The 12,238-nt window shown below is 38.3% G+C and overlaps 1 protein-coding gene across 3 annotated transcripts in view; it reads right to left on the minus strand.

Annotated features, from left to right (window-relative positions):
* The window catches only part of CSMD3 (CUB and Sushi multiple domains 3), a 695,220-nt gene that overhangs the window by 82,748 nt on the left and 600,234 nt on the right, over window positions 1-12,238 (minus strand). For all 3 annotated transcript variants that reach the window (XM_034422197.2, XM_034422198.2, XM_034422199.2), the window contains 3 exons: window positions 11,706-11,891; window positions 7,278-7,472; window positions 5,767-5,940 (listed from right to left, as the gene is read on the minus strand). In XM_034422197.2, the coding sequence (XP_034278088.1) occupies window positions 5,767-5,940; window positions 7,278-7,472; window positions 11,706-11,891 (555 nt within the window). The remainder of the gene's footprint in view (window positions 1-5,766; window positions 5,941-7,277; window positions 7,473-11,705; window positions 11,892-12,238) is intronic.

The raw sequence follows: 12,238 nt of genomic DNA on the forward strand, positions 1-12,238 counted from the left end.
AGGTAGAAAAATAATGGCTGATGCATTTTTTTTAAGGATTAGAAGATATTGTCCCAAAAGGATGAATGGGAAGCATATGTTCAGGAAAGGATATGGAAACTTCTTAAAATAGAGTTTAAAAACATTATATTGCAGTATGGCAGAATAATATATGGAGTTACATGTGGGAATCAGGTGGCCATAGTATATGTGTAGATCGGCCTGGCTGGTTGGACACGTATACGGAGCTTGGCACCGAAATAATCTGAGTAGGAAAAGCGGGTTCAGCTAGATGACCACTGGAGAGGCTCTATTTAGAATGGAGACTGTGTTTGCAAGGCATAGACATCTCCTTGTAGAACATTCCTGAGGACTGAGGTAACCTCTGATAACGGGGAGATCGGCCTCTCGGCTAGCAGAAGAAGATGCTGGGAACGAAGCCAAATATGATAAGATAGGTCGAATTGAGTTTCGTTTTTCCCTTAACATTTGCTTTCCTGAAATCCACGTGATTTACTGTAATATTGTAGAATGTGAAACCTATATGGAGAATATATGGATGCTTTCCTTTTTCATGTATGTAATATGAGATGTGTAGCCTTAATAACGCCTTTTGATGACGCTGTACTTTGATTACTAATAAAAGAGATTGCAAGGCTTTGTTCTGTGCGATCTCATCCCGAGAAACACTTGTCCTGTGTCTTCTCTAACCTGGACTACTCATGAGGAGCCCACCAGATGATCGCAACAGTTACAGTAATGGAAAGAATGAAAAAGAATGATTGACAGAACAAATGTGGAAACGTGGCTGTGGAAAAATGCATTTAAGAGAATGATGCTGAAAAAAATGAGGTTGAAAGAAATATAATGCATAATGTATACACAAGTAAAAAAGTTAAGTGCAAAGAATATCACCAGAAAGATCAAGGAATGCTAAAGATTAAAAGTGTGAGAAAATGAGAACAATTTTGATGAAATAAAAATTGTTTGGGGAGTGGATTAAGAAGCTAAACAATGAGATCCCTGCAGAGTTAAAAAAAAATTTTTTAAAAAAAGATACATTATTCAAAAGTCAAGTGAGGAAATGCTGGAGGAGGACTTTAGAGATTGTAAGGAGTTTGTCAGGGAATAAAAGTGAGAGATCCCCTTTGGTGTAAAGGTTAAAAAAATCAGGCTTGCAACTAGGACAATGTTGTATTCCCACTTTAGCTCTAAATCTGGCGGTGTAATCTTGAGCCAGTCCATTTCTCTTAGCCCCAGGAAAGAGGCAATGGCAAACTATTTCCAAAATCTTGCCAAGGACTTTTCTCGGTAGTCCACAGGAGTCATAAACTGATTAAAAGGCACCGGCTTATGCATATACACACATACTGAGTGTGTGTATAGAGATACACACACATCAGAATGGTGCAGAACAATAAAACTGTAGGTGTTGAAGGTTCAAAAGCAGAACATGTAAATACCCTTTGTATATACAGTTTTCATGTGCAAACAATGGATCTCTGCCTCAGGCATTGGAAGAATAGTGTTACTGTTCCTCTATACAGATGGAAAAGGCAGAAGAATAGAAAAGCAAAACTACAAGGGAATTAGATTGTTAGATGTACTTGGAAAAGTATTGGGCAGAATTCTAATTGATAAAGAGTATAACTACTGACAAGCAACAAAGTTTGGAAAATGATAAGTTTATCCTAGACGGGGGCCTTAGACACATATCAGCTCTTCAGAAATGTATGAAAAAATATATATGTTTCTTAATTTAGAGAAAAAATATAACACACGTAATCCTCGTACAATAATTCCTTTAAGCAATCGCTCAGAGTTACAATGGCACTGAATTACAACCAGTCCTTGCACTTATGACCATCACAGCATTCCCTACGGTCACATGGTTATAATTTTACGTATTTATGATAGTTGCAGTGTCCAGGCTCATGCAGTGTCCCGGCTCATTTGCCACATTCCCAGCCACCTTTCGACAAATAAAGTCTAAGGGGAAAGCTGGACTCACTTAACAACCACATGGTTCACTTAACAACTTTTACAAAATAGGTTATAAAATTGGGCATGACTCATTTAACAACTGCCTTACTTAGTAACAGAAATTTTGGATCTGATTGTGGACCTAAATTGAAGACTACCTGTAATGTAAATAGAATTATGGCATGTTTTGCATATGTTGAAGGCTGCTTGCTGCATAGTATAAGTGTGGTACACGATGGAGGTAAAAAAAAATGTACAAGAATAACTGGAATCCTCAGAAAAATGGTTTAAAAGAACAGGCTGCATGTGGATAATTATATCAAGAATGCTTGTAATCATATTAGATATGAACAAAGAAGGAAATACAGTGTGGCTTGGAAAATTGGGCTTGGCTAATCTGGTAGGAACATTGTTACAGATGTCATTATATGTACACGTTTGTATTCAGATGATTGTAGGTTGTTGTCTGAGAACCAGAATGACCTACAGTAGAGTGTACTATTCAAATGAGAATATTGATCTGAAAATTAAGGTATCAAAGGCCAAAGTAGTTGTGTTTGACAGGCAAAATGGGATGAGTGATTGCAAGTTATATAAAATTTAACAAAAAACTAGAGCAAACCTATCCATTTGTGTACCTTAGATGGTCTTTTGTTTACAGGGGGGGAAAATGGCAAAAGGGTTGAATAAATTTTAAAGCTGGGTAAATGTCAGCAATATGCAATCTTTTGTGAGGAATCAATATTTGTCAGAAGAAGCTCCAACAAGCCGTATGTAAGAGGATGCTTCTGACCACTTCACTATATGAGGGTGGGGTATGTCAGGAAAAACATCAAATGAAGTTGAGTAAAGTAGGCATCAAAGCATCAGGAGTGGACGGATGCTGCATGAATGATGTCTGAACAGCAAACGTGAACAAGCAGTATGCAAACAGTAAGTTGAAGTATTTGATCATGTAGGATGAGTGGAGACGGAATTGCAAAACAAATATATGACCTAATAGCGATTGGGTTAAGAGGTAGGGACAGAAAAATAAAGTGATATTTGGAGAGAATTGTGGAAATGCTGAAAACCTGAAAAAGGCAGAGGTGAAAAGTCTAAAAATAAAAAGAATTGCATGTATTGGTGTATGGGCCTAATAGAAGAAAGAAAAGATTTCAAGGATAAATTTGTACTGCATAGAGATTGGATTTGCTTTAAATTATTTCAACTTCATTTTTTTTTCCTTATCTGATACCTTTAATATCGCTAGCTTACCATTCCTTCCTTTTTTTCTGCCTTCTGAATAAAGTTGTTTCTTCTGACAGGGAGGAGCTGAGGGATATTTATAGATGTAAAAGTGTGTCGGTTTTGTATGTGTGTGTGGTATGAATGGATATAAAGTATGAAGCCAACATTGTCCAAGATTAAGCAATAGCTTTTATATAGCTTTTATATATCTTTTTTTATAACATTTCAGCAGAAAGACATTCCATATATAGAATGGTTCCACTTAGCTTCCCCCGCTCCCAAAAACATTAAAACATTTAAGACAAATAACTTAATGTTGCAGGATCCAATCTGGGTCGGTCACCAGGACCAGAGGTTTTGTCTTCTGAGCTTTCGGACTCGTGCTGGAGCCCGTCTTCCGGAAACTTCTCTTTAGCTTTCTAACTTCTCTCTCTCTAAATAACTAAATGTATCCACTGTGTTTTGCATCCTGTTTATCTTCCTACATAAAATACTTCCTTAAGCGGTAATTAAATATGTCTGTTAAAGGAATTAGGAGGGTATACTTTAAGATTTATTCAAGAACTGGAATATTCTCTTTACGGGAAAGAAGCATCCATCTGGCCTTGTCTAGTCTGGTAAGCAAAGCAGGTTCAGGACTGAATGATAGGATGTTTCCCAGACAATATCACAGCAATAAACAAGATTGGGAAGAAAACAGCATCAAACACTTCCATATCATCATTTTAAAAACAAAATAAAGCAAATAAATAAATAAATAAACCCTACATGAAACCACCACGCCATCAGGAACTAATATTTAGTCTTTAACACAATCTAGAAAAAGCAATATTACCTAAGAAGTATAACTACTTTATTTCAACTTCAGATGAATATTTAAAAGGATTGAAGATGATTCATATTTTGCTTTGCGTAGAAAAGTCAAATCACTGTCAATTAAAACGTAAACTAAGTAAGTTATTCAGGAACAGTCAAGAGTCTTAAATCCTATGTAATTTTAAAACTAAAACGGCCAAGCCAAGGTTGTAAAACTGATTTAGGAAATAATGTGCAGTGAAGAAACTGGGTTTTTTTTTTTACTCAAAATATACTGTACAAATAATTAAAATTTAATAATAATTAAAAAAAAACCCCACACTCGTGATCCAAAAGAATTACAGCTTGTTCTCTGGGAACCTGTAAATGCCCTATGACAGTGATGGTTAACCTTTTTGGTGCCGAGTGCCCAAAGTGTGAGTGTGCGAATGCACGCACATGTGCCCGAACACCCAAAATGCAATGTGAGTGCCCCCTGCACATGTGCCCCAACCCCACGCCCCATCTCCATGCATGCACACGCAACCCCGGGTATGCATCCTGTTTTGGCTTCCACATTGGTGCAGGTGGCTTTCCAGGCCCAAAACAGGGTGCGTGGGGACCTTGCACGGTGCTCCTGTGCCCTATTTTGGCTTCCAGGTTGGTGCAGGAGGCTTTCCAGGTCCAAAATGGGGCACGAGCCCCCCCACACACCCTGTTTTGGGCCTGGAAAGCCTCCTGCACCAACCTACACTCCCCCATGCATGCCCCCTGCCCCCCTGCGCATACACATGTATGTCACCCACATGCACCCCACCCCCCACACATGCACGACAGAGACCTGAAGACCAGCTGGCCAGTGGGAGGCACACACCATGCGCCATGGAGCTGGGCTGGGGCGAAGGTTGGCATGCCTGCAGAGAGGGCAGGCATAGGTTCGCCATCACGGCCCTATGATAATCATTTTGCCTTAAATGGATGGTGTACTTTCACTTTAATTAACTTTAATTAACAATAGCATAACTCAGTGAGGTTGATTCATCTGTCACATGTTCACAAATCCAAGAGACTCACTGGTGAAATGGAAACAAATGCCTTGGAAAAAAATAGTATTCCTGTCAGCATTTTGATAAGGAAGTGTTCTGCCCCACTATGGACCCCAAAGAACGCAGCACAAAATCTATACAAAGCTTATTTTACTCAAATAACTCAATCTTTTTCAACCACAGGCTATTAAGAAACTTTCTTAACAGCCTACAAGAATTCTAATCACAGTCTTACTAGAGTTGGCAGAAAGCCCAGAAGCAATTTTGCAGAGAATCCAGACACAAAGGAGAATGAACTAAAGTTGTTCCCTACAGCTTGCTGCAATAGGCATTCCTCCTTAAATAGGCTAAGGGAGTGGCCAATTAGCCCCAAGCCTTACTCTCGAGGAGACCTCCTCCTGAGGAGCCACTCCTGCCTTTTGGCAGCTCTGCGTGCCTGTGCATTGAGAAGAGGCTCCTCCTCTTCGTCCTCTTCACTTAAAGGAGCTTCTGGAGGTTCTGAAGGCCCTGGCTGAATCCCTGCCTCTGGCACCACATCTTCTCCAGCCTCCTTACTGTCCAACTTGAGCGCCAGCTGCACAGGCTGCTGGCGCAGCACCACACCAGCCTCCTCGTTGTCAGAATCAGCTACAATCTGCACAGGCCACTGATGGGCCACAACAGGAAGTTACATGAGATACTAAAATATATCCCATTTGTTTTTAAAATAAATACATCCAGTGTGTTTCCTTACCTAAGCATCTTGTTTCAGTTCCACTCCATAGTCCAGAAGAGAGACATTCTCTTACTGCTGAACCCACCAGCATGAATCCTAGGTCACAAGTAAAGATAGCAGTCGAGCCATATGTAATCTGTGTTCCAATTTTATTCCCATTTGGAGGTGTAGGAAGTTCTCCACAGGAAATAACTTTGAAAAGAAGAAATATACGTATTTGCAATATATGTCACACTCATACCAATAGCAAAATTAATTAAAAAATATTTTTTTAAAAAAATAGCAATGACAATAAAAATGTTAAAACCTTTAGGACTGGCTAGGATTAGACCCACTTTGAAAAAAAACAACAACTTTAGTCTGAAGTGTATTTTAAACAGTGTGTAGGTAAAATGACAGAAAACAACACTGTGCTGTATGAAATAAAATTGATTCTGTGATTACTGATAGGTCTGATTCTGAAAACTACAGAGAATAAAACTGGTGAATGTGCTTTATTTTAAAACCACAAGCATCAAATGATTATGTTGGCTTTATGGAGGCTTCAAGGATATTCTTGTGTAGTTAAAAGTTTTACTGATACAGTCCATGGGATTTTTTTCCCCAACAGTAATGCCAAGATGAGGATAATAGGCTTATAATCCTCATATGAAAAATCTTCCATATTGAAAAAGGATTATAAGATTCAGTTCGCTGGTCTTCAAGACGAACACAAGGATATTGGAATTAAATGACTATTGAATATAAGAATCAATAAGGACCTGGAGCTAGTTGAATATGAATGATACCGCCAGACAATAATATTTGTAGTTCAGGGTTGAACAGTGAGGTCCTTGGTGCTCTCTGAGCTTGGCTGTTTTCTTGTAGACATTTCACTACCAAACTAGATAGCATCATCAGTGACAGGAGGGAATGGGGTTTACTCTCTATTGATATACCAGTAGTCAGTGTTTCTGGGAGTGTTTTTGAGGATTCTTTGATTGAACTGTTGTTTACTGTTAGCTTGTTTGTTTGAGTCGGAAGTTTCTTGATTGGGGTATTGCTTACAGGTAGTCTTTAACTTCTGACCACAATTGAGCCAAAATTTCTGTTGCTAAAACAGTTGCTAAGTGAATTTTGCTTCATTTTACAACCTTTCTTTCCACAGTTGTTAAGTGAGTCACTGCAGTTGTTAAGTTAGTAGCATGATTGCTAAGTGGCTTCCCCTTTGACTCTGCTTATCGGAAGGTCAAAAAGGTGATCACATAACTACAGGACACTGCAAGCATCAAAAGTGAAAGTCAGTTGTAAAGTGTCTGGATTGTGATCAGGTGACCAGGGGATGCTGCAATGGTTGTAAGTATGAAACATGTTCATAAATCCTTTTTTTGGTGCCACTAAATGAACTGTTGTAAATCAAGGACTACCTGTTCTTCTTAATTGTTGGTCTAGTATTAATCTTGGTGTTAATCTCTGCCTATCTGGATGTTGATTGCTGGTGAGGATGTGTTTTGGGTTTGAATACGGATAACTAATAGTAGAATACTTACTTTGGCAGTATGGCCTCTCGTTTCTCCAGCTCCAAGTTCCATTAGGAAGACATTCAATGGATTCTGGTCCCAATCCATGGTAGCCAGGATCACAGCTAAAAACTACTTTTGTTTTGTACTCGTAGTGAGAACCATTCACTATTCGCCACCTTCCATGTTCCAGGGTAAATGAATTAATGCTTGGGCAGGTAACAACTTGAAATGGAAATTAAAAAAAAAAAAAAAGAATATATTTTGAGAGCTTCACACCGTCAATCCATGATATTAGTTTATGTATTAGGACATGAAACTTAATCTCAATTCATAAATTAAACCGTTGCATAGTAATCTGTAGATTGTAGCTAATTCTGGTTTTATTTCAGCTTAACATTTTTTTTTTTTTTTGCTGCAGAGAATGTTTGTCTTATTGCTCAAAATAATTAATTAGTGGACCACATATTAGTGTTTAAACATGTTTGTTTATTTGATCAGGAATATGTTCCTTATATAAATGTTTCTGGAATTCAGATGATTATCGTACATCTTGAAGCAGGATATTCATATTTTAAAATGAGAATTCCTGATTTAACTTTGGACTGCTAAATTATTAATATCAGCAGAATCGTATCACAAGGGTCTATCCATAATTACTCTTTCTGTCAGAAAATGAATATATGTCATAACCTGTGGTGGAGTTCAAATTTTTTTACTACCGGTTCTGAGGGTGTGGCTTGGTGGGCGTGACTTGGTGGGCATGGCAGAGAAGGATACTGTAAAATGTCCATTCCCTTCCCAATCCAGGGGAAGGTTACTGCAAAATCCCCATTTCCTCCTGATCAGCTGGGACTCGAGAGGCAGAGAATAGATGGGGGTGGGGCCAGTCAGAATTTTTACTACCGGTTCTCCGAACTACTCAAAATTTCTGCCACCAGTTCTCCAGAACTGGTCAGAACCTGCTGAAACCCACCTCTGGTCATAACTAACAAGAGAGCTTTTTCCCTCCTAACACTATCCTTGGCTGTAGGATAGAAAACCAGATTGCACAAACAAGTGACAAAACTTCGCAACTGTAATTACATCTTATTTCTTCTATGCTTATATCTATTTGGATTGTATTCAATACTGAAAATAATAAGAATACTTCGCCATATTTAAATAATGACCACTTAGAGCTCTAAAAGACGGCCTACCTCCAATAATTCACACAACATATTTATTTATTTATTGGTTCGATTTATATGCCGCCCTTTTCCGGAGACTCAAGGCGGCTTACAATGCGTTAAGCAATAGCCTTCATACTTTTTTATACACCTGCTTAGTAGGGCTTTTGGCCCCCCCAAGCAGTGTTCTTTTTTATACAAAGTCAGCTTATTGCCCCCACAATCCGGGTCCTCATTTTACCTACCTCGAAAGGATGGAAGGCTGAGTCAACCTTGAGCCTGGTGAGATTTGAACTTGCAGTAATTGCAGGCAGCTGGTGTTACTTAACAGCACTTTAGTTTGCTGCGCCACCAAGGCTCTTTCCCTATCTTTTCTAGGTTAAAGGCTTTTTCCTCACTATGTGCTATTGGCTTAAATGCCTTTACGGTGATGTTCCACACATGGAGATCTTCACAGTTTTTGGTGCACTTTTATGAAACAAGTTCTGCAAGTTCTGGCTTAAATAGACAGTAACAGTAACAGAGTTGGAAGGGACCTTGGAGGTCATCTTGTCCAACCCCCTGCTCACACAGGAGACCTGTACTAGGGATTCGAATCGCCGAACTGCCGATCTTTCTTACCAACAAGCTCTTCTTTTTCCTCTCTGTTATACTCACTTTGATTTTAATTTCCCAATTACCTATTTTGCTTTATCTATTTTCTATTCTTCCTTGTCAAATGGTGGCATCCAGATATAAAAACAAAGAACGGATGGATGGTTGTAGATGTGTGTATATGTACATGTAGCATAGCAAAACCTTCTACATGCTTTGTGAATTTTGTCTGTTCCTTTATGAAATAAGCAACATTCTCTTACAAATGGAACATTCTTTCAATCATCATTATCGCCCTCATTACCATATGCATAACTTTTGGCAATAATTAAGTTCCGTTTTGTTCATTAAAAGAAAATGGAGCAAGTTTTGACTTGTCTTATTAAAGTTTGGGGCATAAAACATGCATTTTGTATTCAAAGGAGGATTCTATTTTTTTCTGTGCTTTTGATAAGTATATAGTCTCTCCCTCCAGCACTGTTTGTTTATTTCCAGTCTGATCATGATGATTTTGAATGTATAAATTCATTAAATGAATCAATAGATTCATTAAAAAAAAGGCTTCTCTGGTAGCTTGCAAAAAACAAAAGCAAACAAACAAAAAAGTCCAATCTAATATAAAAAAAAACAATAACATTTGATAACAATTAGCCTGGAAGAGATTTTACAATGAAACAATGTAAATATATATAAGATTCACAATTCCCAAACATTCCCAGCATTGAAAAATGACCAAGCAGTTAAAATCTATAATTTTAACTGCCTTGAAAAAAGACCATCAGGAGGAAGTCTATCTGGTAGGTGCCAAGCAATTTTTCCAAACACAATATTGAAATGAGAAGGTCCTCATCATCCAAGGGGTGTCAAACTCGATTTCATTAAGGGCCGCATCAGGGTTGTGTTTGACCTTGGGGGGCGGGAATGTGGGTGTGGCCAGGGTGGTTGTGGCCAGCTTGACATCACTCGTGTTGGGGGTGCCTGTGGTGGCCTGAGCGCTGTGCAGTGAAAACGGTTTCCTGAGCTCCATTTTCTCCTGCAACCCTCTGCCAGTGAAAAAGGAGTTCAGGAGGGCCGCATGTGGCCCTCATGAGCTCTGTTTTCAGCCACGACAGCCTCCCCAAATTCCACTTTTGCTGGCAGAGGACTGAAAACAGAGCCTGGAAGGGTCACATGCAGCCCTTCTGAGCTCCATTTTCATTGGCAGAGACACCACGGACCAGTTCTTTGCTGTTTCCAGGGCAGTCTCATGGGCCAGATCTAAGCACCCCGCGTGCCTTAAGTTTGACACCCTTGATCTATCCTGTCAGCTTCATTGGTATTAATGAAGGATTCTCAATGATGTTCAAAGAGTTTGGACAGAAGTATATACTGTGCTTAAACTGTTCAGGAAAATAAGCCTTACTTTATTTTGTGACTATAAAGGTTCCTAGTATTTAAGCTACACAAGGTGGTTTTTTTTTTTGTTTTTTTTTGAAACTCTGTGTGTGGTTATAGGAAGTTTATATGAATTAAAGCTGGTGTAAGGTGAAATTACACAGAATTCAGACTACAATAAGTCTGGTTCCATCTCTTCTGACTAATGGTGTTTTTTTTAAAAAAGGCATAAGATTTTATGAGATGCAGTTGTAGCATAGCATAGCATACTTTATTGCGATCATAGACCAAAAACCAAAACATCCAAGACACATAGCTGGCACATGACCAAACTGAAGTGCAAAACAGCGACAAGATCAGTGGTGAAAACCACTCCGTCAAACTCACAATTCGTGTATTTTAATTTTTTTCCTCCAATCTATATGGACTATAGTCGATTAAAATTGTACATTGGTAGAAAATTCTATATTGAGATGCAGCTGTATAGAATTGTTAGCTGGAAAAAATTCTTCCAGCTGTGTGATTTCTCTCTTACAGAGAATGTTTGGGGAAAAAAAAAAAATCTCCTAACAAACTTTTTTTAATCCCCAAATGTTATCTGGTACAGGTAGTTCTTACCCCACTGACACTTCAAAAGGCTGATAAACAGGACAGTCATTAAGTGAGCATTAAGTGAGGACAATCTGCAATGATATATGTTCCACGTTCATTAAGTTTTTCTTTGAATACAGGTAGTCCTTGATTTATGACCAGAATTGGGACCAGAATTTACCTTGCTAAGCAAGGTAGTTATTTGTTAAGTGAATTGCATCCAATTTTTTTGCCACAGCTATTAAGCAAATCACTGCAGTTATTCAAGTGAATCAGGTGGTCATTAAGCAAATCCAGCTTCCCCCATTGCCTTTGCTTGTAAGAAGCCCCCTGGGAAGGTCGCAAATGATAATCAGATGACCTCAGGATGCTGTAACCACCTGAGCCTAAATTTGACCACATAATCAGAGGGAGGCTGCAACACGCAACTCTAGTAAGTATGAGGACTGCTGATAAGTCATCTTTTTCAGTGCTGTTATAGCTTTGAACAGTCATCATTAAATGAATGGTTGTAAATTGAGGACTACCTGTACATACACTCACTTATGTCTATGGTATGCTTAGTATAGTATAGCCTTTATTGTCACTGTATATTATGTATACAATGAAATTGGTTCACTCATTATCTACAATCCTTTTAAATCTATAATCATTTGGAAAGTGAAACACTAGTAATGATCTTTAACTGTTTAACAACAAAGCAAAGAGGACCTTTCTAGGTTATGCTTACCTACACAGCGAGGTGTTTTATTATGGTTGCTCCATGTGCCATCTGGCTGGCAGGATGCAGTAGTTAGTTCCTTGGAGGATAGCCGGTACCCATCATTGCAAAAGTAAGTAACGTACGTGCCTACTAAGTAATCTGTAGTTAATATCCCACCATTTAATGGAGCTTTTGGAATTCCACAGGAGATCGCTGAAACATTAACACAGACAGGCAAAATGTCATTCAACTACACTGGCAAATTCAATTTCTATATATATTATTTCTAATATTCAAAAACAGAGCTGTAATTCAAATATGAAAATTTGATTTCAGAGTTCTTAAAATTCTTAAAGATGTTTGGAAGGATTAGCAAGTTTGCAGGATTTGATTAAACGGGCAAACTTGATTTCTATGTTTATTATCTCTAATATTCAGAAATAAAATTGTAATTCAGATATGAAAATATGACTAAAAATGCCTGGCAGGATTGCAGCATCAAAAATAATGCATCATTCAGACTTTTTTTCTTTTCTTTTTCACAAATTAGTTTCTTCTGT

The sequence above is a fragment of the Pantherophis guttatus genome, chromosome 3 (assembly GCF_059756535.1).
Source record: "Pantherophis guttatus breed Tessera chromosome 3, ASM5975653v1, whole genome shotgun sequence".
Classification (NCBI taxonomy): Eukaryota; Metazoa; Chordata; class Lepidosauria; order Squamata; family Colubridae; genus Pantherophis; species Pantherophis guttatus.